Raw genomic sequence first — 16743 nt, 5'->3', positions numbered from 1 at the left:
TGGAGGATGGGAAGTGTAGGGAGGGGGGATGCATTACCCTGCAAACTACCTGGGAGGTATAGGGCCGGCCATGGGAACAAAGAGCTCTGTTCTCCTGGAACCCTGGTCCTGGACAGTTCCCAGCTCCACGCAGTGAGTGGACAGCATGCCCACCAGCTCGGTTGGTGCCAGAAGTTATCATAGGGCAATTCCTTCTTTAGCACCATCTCTAGGAGAAACACATTATTCAACATCTCATTTGAGCATGACAACAGACAGATCCTGTGGTGAGGTCTGCTAAGAGGCTTCATTATCCGTTTGAGAGATGAACAGACTGAAGCCCAGAGAGGGAAACCCACATGCCCAAGGTCACACAGCAAATCAGTGGCAAAGTTGGGATTAGAACCCAGGGCCAGACTCTGGCTTCCCATCCAGGGCTCATCCCACAGCTTCTCACTGCTGCCCCAAACCCACGGGACACCTTTATTTACAGAATAAGAGGGGTACCAGAATTGTCCAGCAGCCCACTGCATTCTAGGAAGTTGCCCAGTTGCTGGAGGCCAAACAGTGAAGGCTGGATGAGCACAGAGAAGGGGGAACTGGTGGCAACTCCAGCCCTGGGCAGGGGACTTGATGCCTGTAGCCCCAGCCACAGGGCTTGCCCTTCTAATCTTCCAGCCCCTGCTGCAGAACTTCTGTAGAGAGCTTGCCCGTGATACCACTCAGTTCTGGATCTGCTTCATGGGCATCTCTTCCTCCTGAAGCCTAGACAGGGCACTGGGGAAGAAGGAGTCATGAGCAATGGTGGGATTTAGCCCCTGGGCCTACCACCCAAGCCTGCCTCGTCATGGCTGGCCTATGCCTCTCCCCAGCTGCTGGTAAACAAACATGTATACTTCTGCCAGTGACTCACACACATGCTTGTATGCATCTCTGATGTGCAGGCATACGTGAAGGGGTGCACACATCCACCTCTTCCTGGACAATCTTGGACATCTCTGTACACACACATATATGGACTTGTGTACTTTTACACATGCAGTTTGCATACCTCAGGCCATACACCCATGCACGCTTGCACATATGCACCAGATACACAATGTGCACACAGGTCTCTGAATCCTACCTAAGGTGTCAGGTACCTGGGCACCCATTCCCACATGCATGTGCTCACACAGACACAAATAGTTCTGTGCACACACCTCCTCTCCACATCCTGGATGGTCTCTGGCAGCTGTGCTTCCTTCGTCTCTGGTAGCAGGAGGGCAGTGCAGGCAGCCAACAAGGCGATCCCCCCATAAGTGAGCATGGGTAGTGACAGCCATACTCCATCCAGCAAGGCTGCCAGTGGAGCCAAAGAGCCCCCCAGCCGGCCCACCAGTGCAGTCAGCCCCATTCCTGTCTGTCTGTTCAGAAAGAGGATAGGGGAAGGTAGGTGTTCACACCTACTTAGGGTCATGCCTCACAGGGCTCCCCCATCCTGGGCTGGCAAGCCCTGGTGTCCCCTTCTCCCCAGATGGCTAAGAAAGCTAAGGCTTCTTTCAGGTGGTCTTCCCACCTGTCCCCAGGCCAGGGACCCTATTCTGAGAGTAGGGTGATGTGGAAGGAAGAGGGACAGCAGCTCCTACAGACCCTGTCATGTTGGTAGAGGAGGAGCAAGGCTTTCTAAGCATACCCAGATACCAACAAGTCTCCCCACCTGCCAATAGCTAGCTGAAAGGGCCCCAGAAATTACTTTCAGAGACAACCCCATAGGGCAGCTCTGCCTGGGCTGTGGTAAATGGGAGGGAGGTACAGATGGCGCCTTTTGCGACTGTTTTATTTTAAAGGAGCCCCAGAGAAGTGTGACCTCGCTCAGGGTCACTTAGTAAAGATAAAATGCTCTGCCTTCTCCCAGACTTAAGCAAACGCAGACGGCTCTGATTAGCTCTGTATTCTGGGTGTGGTATAAGGAATGGGTGGGAGGAACTGGGCTGCAGTGTGTGTGTGCGCGCGCGTGGCGGGGAAGGGGGGGTTGGTAAAGAGACGTGATTACAAGCCCTCCCCCCCGGATAGGTTGTCAGGCTCCCCTCACCTGAGCACGGTAGGGTACAACTCCGATGTGAACAGATAGGCTGTGGTGAAGGCAGCTTCAGAAAAACCTTTTCCCATCACTGCTAAGGCGGTGCTCCAAGACCCCATCTCTAGAGGAAAAGGGGTTCAGGCAGTGAGCGGGCCTTGTGCGAGACCGAGAACTCCAGGGTGGGAGGTTGCCCAAATGGAGGGCTTTGAGTGGGGGCCTCCGCGAAAGGGCAGGAGCTCTGGGCCAGGAGGCGGGGCCTCCGATGAGTGGGCGGGGCCTCCGGGTGAGGCTTACCCGAGGTCACCAGCAGTCTGGCACCAAAAGCCAGGGCGGCACCCAGCAGCGTTCCTGCTTGCGTGAGACGGCGTCCTGCGTGGCGCACCGACAGGTAGACCAGCAGCTTGGAGGGCACCTCCACGGCCCCGAACAGCAGCTGCGTTTGGTACACGTTCAGCCCCAGCCCCGACAAGTCCAGGCTCAGGCCATAATAGGAGAAGTTTACTCCAAACCTGAAAGGGGTCGCAATGCACTCAGGGGCCCTCCTCTTCATCCCCCTTGTCCTGTCTTCCTAGGGAGCCTTGGCCTTTTAGAGGGACCACCTCCCCCGCCTCCAGAGCCTACTGCCCATCACCATCCCTGTCCTTATAATCCCCACGGAGTATGCAGCATGTGCCAGTGGCCAAAGCGTCTTTACCTAATCTTCACAGCAACCTTGTGAGGTAGGAACTAACAGCGTCCTGTTTTGCAGAAGGGGCTCTGAGGCTTGGGGTTAAGTGACCTGTCCAAGATCTCACAGGAAGTGGCAGCACCTGAATTTGAGCCCTGCTTCTGATGCCTGCTCCATCTTGTGATCTTCCCGTGTCCCATCTCCCCAGAGGCTGGTCCTCCTGCCCTGCACGGTTACAGTCCCTCCAACTCACACTCAGCATCATTCTGGAGTCTGCCTCTCTGTCCACCCATCCCCTGCTCCTCACCACATCACCATGCAGCATAGCGAGATATGTCGGAGCCTTGGGGTCCGGAATAGGTCTAGGTACGAGGGTCTGCGGACCACTTGCTCTCTGGCGGCCACTTTGCTCAGGGCCTGGTGGGAGAGGAGGAGAGTTTGTAACATCAGAGTTGGCTGTGGGCCTTAGCTAGGCACACTGATCTCTCTGGGTCTCTGTTCCTCCTCCCTTCTCCAATAGTGGGGGTGGGGATGCACGTGCAGGCTGAGTCGGGTGGGCTCCGAGTCAAGGGTGTGGCCCACCAGAGCCAGGTAGGACATCCCAATGAGTTTGGAAACTCTCCACTGGGGGTCAGGAGCTTTTCCTGCACATACAGTGGGCCCTAGGAAGGGGACGCTTGACACAGGACGGCCACACACACACACACACACACACACACACACACACGTGCGTGTCCCCACACACATGGACTTGCATGTGCTCACACACACACATTCACTCTCACCTCCCGGCTCAGGCTGTCCTCACCCACAGGCCGCCCATTGATCCTGGCACAGCGGAGTAGGTACCTGTGGGCCTCCTCCACACGGCCCTGGGTCAGAAGCCAGCGTGCAGACTCAGGCACCCACCTGGGGGACAGCAGGAGGCCCTTCAGGCAGAGTCAGCACCCACAGTCACATCTCCCTCCTGGACACACCACAGCCTGTCAGCCTCCAGGCTCTTGCTCATGCAGTCCCCTCAACCTGGAATGTGCTCTCCTTCTCAAACCCTCCTCACCTGACAAACTTTTATTCATCCTTTAAAGCCCAACTTAAAATCCACCCTGCCACACTTCCTTGCCCAGGCTTAGTTCCTCCACAGCCTGGGATTCCCTTCTCTGTTCAACTGGATTGGTCTCATTCTCATTCCCCAGCGTCAGCCACCCACTTCTCCCATAAGTGACAGGAGGGCATAGGAGGAAGGAGAGACTGACATACAGAAATCCCCAAGGGGCATCAAAAGCCAATTCATTTTTGGAAGACAATGAAATGCCCACCCTGCCTGGCTTCCTATTGTCCTGCTTGGACTCCCTACCCCTATGCTGGCCCTGTCTCTCCATCCCTGTCTCTCTTGTGACCCCCATGTCCATCTCTATCTGTCCCCCTGAATCTGCCCCTCAGTCCTGGTCTCTGCCACTTGCTATCTCTCACTGATTCTGTTTCTGTCTCTCCACTGTCTCTCAATATGTTACTGTGTGTTTCTCTGCTTCTCATGCCCACTGCCATCTTCTTTGTACTGGTCTGTCTCTCTTTCTCTCTTTTTCTGTTTCTCGGTCACTGACTTTTTCTTTCTTTTCATATCTCAGTCACTCTGTATTCTAATCTCAGCCTCTGATTAACTCTATCTCTGGCTTCCTCTATCTCCCACTCCCAAGCTGCCCACAGTCCTCACCAGAGGCTGAGGATCCCTGGGGCACAAGGCAGAGTGACAGCCAGCAGAAGCCATCGCCAGTCCCGTATCAGGTACCCGACCAGTGCCAACAGCGTCACACCCCCTGTCCAGAAGGTGCTGCTCAGGACACCTGCCACGGTGCGGTGTTCCACATCCAGCCATTCCAGTTCTGGGCCCAGGGCAGGGGCCAGAGACAGGAAGACAGTTAGCAAGGGCCAGATGAGTTCAGTCTCACCCTTGACAACTGCCTCCCTCCAGTCTTCTGGGCCCTGCCCGTCCTTTGCCTGCCTCACCCAGTGGCATCACGATGATGGTGAAGCCAGCCAGAGCTGTGCCAGTGAGGGTGCGGGTGATGACAAACATGATGTAACTGACTGAGGCTGCAGACACCAGGCCTAGCACCAGGGAACTCACATAGGCCACCAGCAGTAGACGGCGCCGCCCAAACCTGCACAGGGGTCATGCAGAGTCAGTTCCCTGTAGAGGGGAGGTCCCACGACAGAGGTAGACTAGGCCCATACCCCAACCAGTGGGAGAGGGTGCCCCAGCCCGCTCCCTTATTGGCCCCCACTGCACCCCACCTGTCAGACAGGTATCCGAAGGCCACAGCCCCCACAAGCACACCAGCAAAGAAGAAGGTGGACGTGGCTTTGTTCAGGCCTTTCTGCTCACACACGAGGTCCCACTGCAGGGACAGACAGGGAGGGGCCTCTCATGGGCACAGGCCCTCTCCAGGTAGCACCAACCCCCCCACCTCCAGACTCTCAGCCTCCTGAGGTCAACTGTTCCATATTGGTACCTCCGTGTCAGATAATAAACCCTCAACTATTCACTCCAATTTGAGGGGTAAGAGACTTTGCCCTTCCCCAATTCTGTAGCCTCAACTTCTTTCTGTGGAGGGTCTTGACCTTGACAACAGGTCCGCTCCTCTCTAGAGAGACTCTGCCCCATCTGCACTCACCTCTAGGTAGATTAAGTAAATCCCAGACCTGGGCCCAAAAGGAAGGGAAAGAAGGAGGCCTCTATTGTGTCTCCTTCTCCTACTGCAGAACACCTTTCTCAACTCTTCCCCAACTCCCTAGAGCCATCTTAGCCCTTACCTGCCTTAATCACCTCCTAATTAATAATAGCAGCTCTGGTGTATGGGCTCCTTACTACAAGCCAGGAACTAAGCTCAGTGCTTTAAATTCATAGACCCCATCTACAGATAGGTAAGCTGAGATTAGGTAAGGTAAGGTAACAGGTCTAATGCCCACACAGTAATTAATCACCCAGGGCAGTGGCAGGCCCATCCCATTCACATGTCCCCCAATCTCCTGCTCAGGTACCTCGGTTGCAATGGTGGAGGAGAACTCCGAGCGGTCATACTCCCAGCCCTGAGGACAGGGCATTGTGGAAGGCTCACCCTCCAGCTGCCCAGGGCTCTGCCCCGCTCCCCATAATGTGGTGTTGGGGAGGGCCTGGGAGTGATTGAAGTAGAGGCAGGAGCTGAGGGTGCCATCGGGCTCCCGGGGCAGGTGGGCCTCCAGCCAAGCGTCCTGGTGGCTGAAGTCGACAGGGGCACCAGGGAGGGCACAGCGGTGGGCAGGTACGGCAGCCAGGAAGATGGGCAGGAGAAAGTTCATGGGCAGCAGCACTCGGGGCAGGGCCAGCAGTGCCACATTCCACAGTTGGAAAGGCCCAAAGCCTCCCACCTGATCTAGCAGCTCTTCAAATCTCATGCTGCCCACCCACCCACTGACCAGTCTCAGTGCGGGCTTCCTCTGTAGCGTTCAGTGCAGCACAGTCCACCCACCACTTGGACCTTTGGACTCTGGAGGCGGGAGCAAGTAGACTGATGAGCAGAAGTTTACCGTCAGAATCCAGCCCTCAGGGGCTGGGCCAGGACTGAGCCCTCCCTGGTCACCAGGTCTCCAGGGATCCCTGCCTGTTTGGCCCAGGGCCTGGGTGAGGGGCCGTCCATTCAGAGGTCACCGACTCCATGGCTCTGGGACTTACATATTGGTGCTCAGGGGTAGCCTCTAGTTGCCATGATGGGGTAGCTAGGTGTGCAGGAAGTGAGCCCCTAGCCCCAGGATCAACTGAGCTCCAAGAGTCCTTAAGAGGAGGAGTCCCCTGGGGCCTGATGGCAACTCTCCAGGAATGCCCTTTGTCCTGTGAAGATTTAGGTCAGCCTTATGTATTGAAGCCACAGCTTGGCTGGACCCTCAGGATTCAAGACTGAGAGCTAGGCCCTAACCAGGTTGAAGAGTTCTTTCTGCTGAGTCACAAAGCCTCCCTATACCCCAAGGCCCCCACCTGGAGCTTATGCCCTGGCCTGAGACACACCTGGAACTGCACTGGGCAGCCTGGTCAATCTGGAAGATCCCAGACCTATCACCGTCCCACTTCCCATACACATAGTCCCTCCTGCCTTCCCCCTGCCCCTCTTTTCAGGAGCTTCCCCTTGGGGGACTGAGTGGGCAGAGAGAGCGGTTTGCCAAGGTCCCACCATAGGTAGCTGCAATGCCTAAGACTCAGGATTTGTCTGACTTTCCCCACTCAGTTCCCATTCATGGCCCCTGCGGCAAAAGCACAGCAGAGGCCAGCAATATCAGCTTTATTCTCATCTGCTTCTCCAAACTCAGGGTTGGCAGAACTGGGAGGTTGTCAAATTTGTTTTCCCCAGGGCTCCAGATTTCTAAGCAAATAGGCTTCTAAAAGGCCCAACCTAAAAAAAAAATTTGAAAACCACTAATTTAATGTAGCCCTCATTTTGAACAGCTAAGGAAACGGTGATGGGGGGGTGGGGCGGGGGCATTGCTGGGGCCACACAGTGACTCAGCAGCAGAACTGGAAAGAGGACCAGGATCCCTGCCTCTGCCCAGGCCTTTGACCTGCTGCTGCACTGAGGATGTTCTGTGTGCACTAGGCTGGGCTCCCCGAGAAAGCTCTGGGAGAGGAACTAACCCACTGACATGATGTGTAGTAAGGGTGGTGCTAATAACGTGGCAGCATGAGAGGAGGACAGTGATCTAATGGCCGTGACAGGAGGTGATAACAGTAAGATAACCTAAGCACTCTGCAGAGTACAAAGATGCCTGTCACAGCCCCTGCCCTCAGGGAGCACACAGTCTAGCAAGAGGGTTAGAACAAGCTGAACAAGGCTTCCTGCCTCCAGTCTCACCCCTCTCACCCCTCTCACCTCTGCACACCTGCCACAGTGGACATTTAGAAACACAAAGCTAACAGGGCAGCATCCCAGAGCAAAGCTCCCACTGCTGGAGGGTGAAAGTCCAGCTTCTCCATTTGACCCATGTGATTCCTCCCCTCCCCCCTCCAGGATTGCCCCTCTCCCTGAGCCCCACGCTGGCCCTTCCCTACCATGCCCCCTTCCCTCCAGTTCCCCCAATACACCAGCCTGTTGGCACCTCACACCTCCTTGCAGTCCCCTGGGCAGCACTGGCCTCGCTTTTATTCACTTGGTGGATGCCCAAGCTGCCCTGGAGACCAGCTTACGAGTGACACAGCCCTGCCCCTCTTGCTCTCACCTACATGTGACTTCTACCCTGTTGGTTCCTCCCTCATAATCATATTATTTATATAAAAATATAAAATATTGAAGCACCTGGCTGGCTCAGTTGGTGGAGCATGCAACTCTTGATCTCAGGATGGTGAGGGCACGGAGCCTACTTTAAAAACAAACAAACAAACAAACAAACACATACATACAAACAAACAAATAAATAACCACAACCATTTGCAGCTCCAAGAGCTAAGTTTTGCAGGCATCTCACCCCCGTGGTTCATAGGAAATACTCTGAAGTTTTCATAGCCAAAGGAAACAGCCAATGAGGCCAAGCCTGGACATGGCTGTGGTGCCTTTTTTTTTTTTTTTCCTCCACCATGGGAATTTCTCTCTTGCCTTAATATGAGAAAGAGCTGATAGTCAGATAGTGGTTACCTTCCCCTCTTTGCATTGACTCCTAGGAAACTCAGCTCTAAATATGCAGCCACTTTCTACAGAGAATGATTTGGCATTAATTGTACTCCTGTCTTCATTTTATTTCCTGCTTCCACGTTGTATGGCAACTCTCCTCTCTCATGTCATCAAGGAATGGTGGTGACAGTGACCATGATGTGTGGAGGCAGATGATGGAAATAGACAGGCAAGGTTTGAAATGCCAAGGGTCTAACCAGAGGGCAGATCAGCTCTAAACCACTAGTTAAGAGCTGGTTTTGATTAAATTTTTAACCACTCTCATCCCTCTCCAACCTGGGAATCCAAACTTGAGCTCAGAGGCCAAGATGGAGGAAACATTCATTTATACCAAACTAGAGGAGAAGGAGCCTTGTGCACTGAAAAAATAGCAACTCCTTCGTTGAAATTATTGCTAGAACTGTTAGAGGATTTGGAGAAGAATAAGTTCCCATTTGGGATTGCTTGCAATACAGATTTCTTACACTTACAGACTTATTACTCTTTTCCCCTCTCTACATTGAGTGACCTCAGATGACCTTCCCTTCTTAGTTGGGGTTTCCCTTAAAGCATTATTAAAGCACCATTAAACTGAAACCCATGTAATTATTTCCTACATTGATGATGGTGGTAATGACGGTGGAATTCCAACTGATGGGATCCCAATTTAATGATAAGTATGGTAACGGGATGGTGTAATAGTGATCACATGGGAATACTGATGGTAAAATGGTGGTGATGGGGATGATCGGAGTAGGGGTGAGGGGTATGGGGCTAGGATAATAGTAATACTGATGTGGTTATGAAGGCAGTGGTGGTTACAAGGGTTATATTGTAGATGATACTGATGGTGGTGGTGGTATTAATGGTGGAGGAGGTGATGGTGGGTGTGGCTATGGTGATGGTATTGTGGTGGTGAAAGTGGTGGTGGTGGTCATGATGAAGACGTACGGGATCCCTGAGAGCAAGAATCTTATCTCTCTTGTTAGTCATTCTGTCATCAGAGGCTGGTAATGTTGATGGTAATGGTGGTGACGGAGCCTAGTTTGGGAGAAGGGTATCTGTGATTTGAGTAATGATGGGGCTGGTAATAGAGTTAGAGGTGGGTAATGGAGATAGAGGTATTAATTGTGGTAAATTTGATGGTGGTGGTAATGGGTAATGTTATGCCACTTTGGGTTTAATGGTACATGGGATGAGAAGGAATGCAGAAAATGCCACCTGGAGTGATGAACATGAACTTGTGTCATGTGTCCCTTTTAACCTATAGCCATATTCCTATGACCATGTAGCCTCCCCTCCCCATCACCTCATCACCATGAGCAATGACATCTTCTGAGGACTCAGAAGGTTATCCTGACCGTCCTTCAGTCTTGGCTTGGCCTTGACTCCTGAGTAGCCAGTGGGAAAGTCTCAGCAGGCCCCAGTGTCTGATGATCAGAGGCATGGCACCACCCACCCTACTCCTACCCTGTCTCTTTTCTCCAGATATACCCAAGGGACCTCTCTCTACTAACAAATGTACCTCCAATGTCCTTGATCTTATGGCCCCTCTCTAGCCCCTGACTGAACAGCCTCCATGAAGCCACTTATTTCTCTGTGCCCATGTCCTCAGAGCTCCCATAGCTCCTCACCCATGGAGCATCATGTAGGCTGTGGCAGTCATGTTGGGCCTCAGGAGGTGAGTGTGCCCAGCAGATCTCAGGCTTGGAGAATGGGGAAAGCAGGGATTCTCTACAACCCTATAAAGCTGTCCTCCTTGGCACAGTCACACCACCTTTCACTCCTCTCTCTATCCCTCAGTTCACACCTATAACCACCACACTGAATGACATGTAGTTCTCACTCCTCCACAACTGGCCCATGCTACTCCCTCTGCCAGGAATGTCCTTTCCTCGTCATCTGGCCAACTTCAGTTTGTCCTTCAAAATTCAGTCTAAGAATCATATCCATCTGAGGCCCTTCCTTGAAGGGCCCAGTCTGGGCTAGGAGTCTCTGCCTGAGTGCATATAGCACATGTCAAGTGAAAGTTAATTTACAACCACCTTCTTGAGAGCCCTCTATGCTTTGCCTCAATTCTCAGACAATGTCCCTTGTCTGGCATAGCTTCTGGTACATGTGGAGCTCAGCAATGGCCTGAAGAATTAGTTGAATGAATGAATGATTGAAAGAATGTTAAATAATGAATGAGTAATCATGGCATTCCTTCCTTCCTTCTCAGTAATAGTAAGAGAAATAAAAAATTGGGCAAGATACCATTTTTCATCTATTTGATTATTCTGGGAATTTTTCCTAGCACTAGACTTGCAGAGATAAGCAAAGATTGGAGCCAGTATGTTAACTTTGATACTACTTTAAAGAGTGAAAAGTTAGAGAGAATCTAATGAAAAATCAACAAGGAGTAGGTTAAATAGATTATGGATCATTCATGCCATGGACTACTATGTAGCCATTAAAAAGAACATCCTCATATATTACTGGTAGGAATGTAAAATGGTGCAATGTTTGGTAATTCCTCAAAATGTTAAAGATAGAATTGCCAGGGGCACCTGGGTGGCTCAGTTGGTTAAGCATCTGACTCTTCGTTTTGGATCAGGTCATAATCTCATGGTTCATAAAGTCCAGCCCTGTGTCAGGCTCTGCACTGACAGCATGGAGCCTGCTTGGGATTCCCTCTCTCTCTCTCTCTCTCTCTCTCTCTCTCTCTGACCCTCCCCTGCTTGTACTCTCTCTCACACACAATAAATAAACATTTTAAAAAATTGATTTAAAAAACAACATAGAATTACCAGATGACCCAGCAATTCTACTTCTAGGCATACACCCAAGAGAAATGAAGACATATGTCCACACAAACACTTGTAAACAAATACTAATAGCAGCATTATTCACAGCAGCCAAAAGGTAGAAACAACACAAAGCCCATCAACTGATAAATGGATACACAAAATATGGTCTATTCACAGAATGGAATATCATTCAGCCATGAAATGGATGGACCTCGAAAACAATGCTAAGTGAAAGAAGGAAGTCACAAAGAGCCACATATTGTATGAAATGTATTTCATGTATTATAGGAAATGTTCAAAATAGGCAAATCTATACAGAAAAAGAAAGTAGATTAGTGGTTGCCTAAGAGCTGGAGGTGTTGGGGAGATTTGGGAGTGACTGTTAATGGATAAGGAGTTTCTTTTTGGGGTGATCAAAATGTTCTAAAATTGATTGTGGTGATGGTTGCACGACTCTGTGAATACACTAAAAACTGTATTTTAAGATATCGCTGGGCATAAAAATCATTTCAGAATAGCAAGTATAATATGCTCTTCTATTTATGAGGGGGGAGAGAGAGGGAGAGGGAGGGAGAGAGTTATTATAAACATAAAGAAAAAGCCATTGGGGCACCTGGGTGGCTCAGTGGTTAGAGCATGTGACTCTCGATCTTGGGATTGTGAATTTGAGCCCCACGTTGGGTGTAGAGATTAAAAAAAAAATTTTTTTTTAATGATCCATTGGGTGCCTGGGTGGTTCAGTGGGTTGAGTGTCCATCTTCCGGCTTTGGTTCAGGTCGTGATCTTGCGGTTCTTGAGTTTGACCTCTCATCGGGCTCACTGTTGTCAGCACCAAAGCTGTCAGCACAGAGCTCACTTGGGATGATCTGTCCCGCTCTCTCTCTCTGCCTCTCTCTCTCTCTCTCTCTCTCACACACACACACACACACACACACACACACACACACACAAACATTTAAAAAAATCCATTTATAGGAGTTACCTCTAGATGATCAGATTCATGGACAGGGGGCTTTCCTGTTTTATTCTATATGCTGATAACATTCACTTTTATACTACAAATATGACCTGCTTTTGACATTTTAATTTTTAAAAAAATTTTTTTAACGTTTATTTATTTTCGAGGCAGAGAGAGACAGAGCATGAACGGGGGAGAATCAGAGAGAGAGAGGGAGACACAGAATCTGAAACAGGCTCCAGGCTCTGAGCTGTCAGCACAGAGCCCGACACGGGGCTCGAACTCACAGACCGCACGATCACTACCTGAGCCGAAGTCGGACGCTCAACCGACTGAGCCACCCAGGCGCCCCTGCTTTTGACATTTTTAAACAAGAAGGAAGGTGAAAGCATGTGGGGGCCCCACTGAAGTCTGGTAAATTAGGACCTAGAGCCCCCTGGCATGCATGTCAGAGGAAAGGGGATCCCAGGAGGCAAGGGTGGGGAATAGGAAATGGTTACACAGGTTTTGGAATGTCAGAGCTGCATCTGAGTTGTAAAGTAGAACTTCAGAACCTGTCTCTTTTACCACTGATCCCAGGCACAGCCAGAAGCCTGTCCTGAGACAGAAATTGTTTATGTATTGCCTAGGGGAAAATTTTACACCTGGTGAACACAGGGTCCAAACTACGAAAGGTACCGCAAGTACACTGCAGTGAAGCCTCCCTTTCTCCACAGCCTTCCTCCCTGAAGCAACCAGAGATCCCTCACTCATCTATAAATAGCTGTACCGCATACACATGGTTCTTTTACCTATTCTTAGTCTTGGAGACCAGTCCTTAAGTGTATACAAAGTGTCTACACCTCCTTCACTGTAGAGCCTCCCAGTACACTGTGATAGGGTCCCCATCATATGGCTGGCCATGCTGTACTGATCAGCCCCAACTAGGGGACATTTAGATTGCTTCTGAACTTTTGCTTTTACAAGTCCACAGTCTCTTGTCCAAACCATTGGGATGAGAGTTCTTTTGGAATTCACATTTTAAAAATTATATATATATATATATATATATATGTGTGTGTGTGTGTGTGTGTATGTATATATACACACATACATACTTAGTGCGTATTCCATATATTATGAAATACCCTAATAGGATCCAACACCTTGATATTTCCATTGCAAACATGTATGATAAGTGGAATTAATGAAGACTATAAATGGTCTTGTCAAGTTTTGATACCACATGAGTTTGTGTGAATCTAATGAAAAAACTCCCATTTCCAGAATGTTTTGAGTGTGAGATAGCAGATGAGGTTTGGGGAGCTCCATGGAAAATGCTGCAGTGAGTAACTTTGGACACATGGAATTTCACAAGTTTACGAATCCATAATACGATTCTGTCAGTGGCAATGCTAGGTCATAGGCTGCATTCATTTATAATTTTCATAGATTTTTCTAGAATAATGACCATTGTTTCTCCTTGCCTGTGAGCTTTTTAGCTTTATGGTTTTCAAACTCACTTGTGTCTGTTAACTTTGGGGCAATGCAAATTCTTCCTCCCTTCCTCCCTGCACAAAGCTAGACTCTGAGCCTCCTTGGAGAGACAACCAGGGGAGCTGAGAGAGCAGAGGCTTTGCTATCAGAGACAGAGAGTAGCCCTCTTCCACCTGTGTGACCCTTTATCTGTTCCTGTCCTGAGCGTCTGTTTCCATCTCCATAGAGACAATCTAATCTGCCTCCATGGCAGTCCATTCCCACTTGCCCACCAACTTGCACTCTTCTCCCCTGCCCATTCCCAGCCACAGTGCCTAGGCTTTTCCCTCTTCCCCAAAGGAAGAAGAGTCCAGGCCAACAGAACGAAAGGTCCACAGGCTTTTTAATGGTGTGATGGCTACTTCCCTTCCAAGACCCGATCTAATCATGACAGCGCTTCCAGGGTGTTGGGGTGGGGGTGGACAGGTGCAGGGTGGGCAGAGGCCATGCAGTGACTGGGAAGAGGTGGGGGAGGGTGTTACATTCTGTTTGGCATGTAAACATTCTTCAGTGGCTTCCCTGGGGGAGGGGGAGGGCACCTCCCTGCCCCCCACTCCATGCCCACCAGGGCTGATCCCCGGAGCTGAGAAGACTGAGCCAGGCCCCCGTGAGGAGCCCGGAAGGGGGGTGCCCACATGAATGGGACATGGCCCTTCTCCTGCACCCGCTTCGTGCACAGTGTGGCTTGGGAGGGGAGGCATGTTCTGGGGTGAGCAGACCTGTGTCTGAGCCAATGACACAGGTTTGTCATGATGGGGAAGTGCTCGAGGGGTGAGGTGGTGGTAGCGGTGGTGGTGGTGTGGCACTCTTATAGAGAAAGGGCTCAAGCCCAGGAGGGCTTGGTGGAGGGGATGGATGTTCAAGGGGGAAGAGGCTGCAGCTGGGAGTGGGGACACTGGGAGGTGTGGTGTCCTCTGCCCTGGATCCTTCCTGGGGAGAAGAGCAGAGTCAGTTCCCTAGTCCCCTCCCACACTCACCCCTACCCCTCCTCCCCCACCTTGGTGACATTCCATGACGCAGAGGCCTGAGGTCAGTTGGGAGCCCTAGGGAGGTCTGGAATCCCGAGAGCAGACAGGGTTTTGCGTCTCTGCCCAGCTCCAGTGCTGGGTGAAGCTAGGGGTCAGATGGGCCTGGGGCTCTCTCAGGCCGCCCCTTTTCTTCCCAACACCAAACCAGGGTGTTGTTGGTCCTGGGGCAGAGGTGAAGCTGGGGGCCCTACATTCACGGTTCGGTTGGTGGCAAGGAGCAGGCCCAGGACCTGGGCACCGGGGGTCATGCCCTGGTCCCCACCTGGCACGAGCTGATTGTCATTCGGAGAAGCTCTAGGTGGCAGGGAGTGGCCCCTCTTCCACCCCCTCTGTTGGACCCAGAGGGCAGTAGAGGCCTTGGGAGGGTCTTGGGTTGACAAAGAGGGCTCTGTCCGGAGAGGTTTCCTGAGTGTTCTGGGAGCTTCTGCGTCAGCATGGGATGGACCTCAAAGGCCGTCCACCCTGGAGTCCTCCCCTGGGCTGGTTTGCAGAGAAGCCACCACCTTGGTGTGGAAACAGCTGCCCAAGCCTGCTGACTCTCCAAGAGGGGCTTCAGCTGGCACCACCAGGCTGCTTCCAGGGCCAACTTCCTCATGGGCATCCTTCTAAGCGATGGTGGCTGGATGCTGCCAGACCACTGGGGCTTGCTGGGGCCTTTCTTCCTCTTCCCCTGGTTGCCTAGCCTTGTTCTCTGTGACTCACAGAAGAACAGAGGGGCCAGGCCAGGGGACAGAGGCTGAGGGTGCTGAGGATGGAGAAGGCCTGCAGGGGACCTGTCCCAGATAGACAGGGTCGGCTGTCCCTTCTGCAGCCCGTGTGCTGCTTGGCCAAGATGTAGGCAGTTGAGGCTCATGATGAGGTGGGATGAGCTATGCAGGAGCCAAACCCAGGAGGAAGCCCCATATCCATTCATGGAGCAGCACAGCCCTCACCCTCTGCAGGGACAGCTCAGCTGCATGGGTTGGGGTTAAGACAAGAGGAGACAGGCTGAAGGGTTAGCTGGGGGAGGAGGGGACTTAGGCTGGACCCATCACACAAGCATACCATCTGGACTTAGAAGGGCCTTTCTGTCTTGAGTCCAGGGGCCAGCTGTCAGGCCAGATGATGGTCTGATCCAGCCCACTCTCCACCCCAGGAGGACAGACAGGGTGACCCGGCCAGAACTGAGTCCATGAATCTCTAAAGGGCCAGTGCAGAGAAGATGAAAAACAGCCATTCTCCACCTCCACTGAACTCAGGAGAGAGGGAAGTTGGCTGAAACTGCAGCAGGCAGGATTGAGGTTAGATGGCAAGAAGGAGTTCCTGATGGTGAGGGGTCCTGAGCACTAGATCAGGAGGCCAAGGGAGGGGGTGAAACCTTTTTTAAAGCCCCCCTCCAACTTCCCATTGGGAAACATGTGCCCAGGAAGGCAGCCCACACACGCTCTCTGGTTCCCATTGAGGACCCACCCAAATTTATGGGGAGAAGGACTTTGCACTCTAGGGGTGCAGAAGAGCAGCCCCCCCCCCAATCACCTGCCCACCATCTTCCACAGGGGTGTCCAGAATGGAGCGGACTTTGGGGCTGGTCAGATCTGCCCCCTCACACCTGAGTAGACCAATGGCCCGTGGATCCCAGCTCCCCAACCCCAGCCTAGCAGCTGAGAAGAGGAGGCCTTTTGGACCACCACAGCTTCCAGGAGATTGTGGTGTTGGTCCCTGGTGGGGAGGCTGGAACTTCCACTTCCGGAATTTGAGGCTGCCTTTCTCAAAGTGGAGGTGGGTGGGCTTGGGCTGGAAGAAGGCCGGGAGGAGGAAAAGGCGCCGCAGGAGGTGTAAGCAGAGGTCCCTGTGGGAGCACGAAGAGCAGCAGAGGCCTGGCGGGTGAGGGGGCGTCCCCATTAGTGGAGTCCTCAGTGAAAAAGTGGCTGAGCCTTCCCCGGGGCGGAGGGTGAGCCTGCCCCACCCGAAGGGCGGCAGGGGGGATGGCAGGGGTCACGGGGAGGGGGCGGAGTACCGGGAGGCTGGCACTCCCCCCCCTCCCCCACCCCGCGGCGAGGCGTCCCCCTCCGGCGGGGCCGGCGGGCGGGCGCGGCG

General features: G+C 52.2%; 1 protein-coding gene across 2 annotated transcripts; it reads right to left on the bottom strand.

The window, feature by feature from the left end:
* Positions 1–185: 185 nt before the first annotated feature.
* Positions 186–6140, bottom strand: SLC22A7 (solute carrier family 22 member 7). 2 transcript variants are annotated; one of them, XM_047857904.1, is made up of 10 exons: positions 5748–6140; positions 5001–5128; positions 4713–4867; positions 4420–4588; positions 3494–3617; positions 3016–3125; positions 2336–2550; positions 2054–2162; positions 1182–1385; positions 186–756 (listed from the first exon to the last, which is right to left on the bottom strand). In XM_047857904.1, the coding sequence occupies exons 1-10, from the start codon at positions 6138–6140 to the stop codon at positions 702–704; spliced, it is 1662 nt and encodes a 553-aa protein (XP_047713860.1). In that variant the 3' UTR covers positions 186–701. The 2 variants fall into 2 exon arrangements, with proteins under 2 accessions (XP_047713860.1, XP_047713861.1); XM_047857905.1 differs by having other exon boundaries at positions 5001–5104.
* Between the last annotated feature and the right edge of the window lie 10603 nt (positions 6141–16743).

This window comes from Prionailurus viverrinus, chromosome B2 (genome assembly GCF_022837055.1).
Source record: "Prionailurus viverrinus isolate Anna chromosome B2, UM_Priviv_1.0, whole genome shotgun sequence".
Classification (NCBI taxonomy): Eukaryota; Metazoa; Chordata; class Mammalia; order Carnivora; family Felidae; genus Prionailurus; species Prionailurus viverrinus.
Note: the sequence above shows the minus strand (reverse complement) of the source record. Positions and strands in the feature narration are given on the sequence as shown.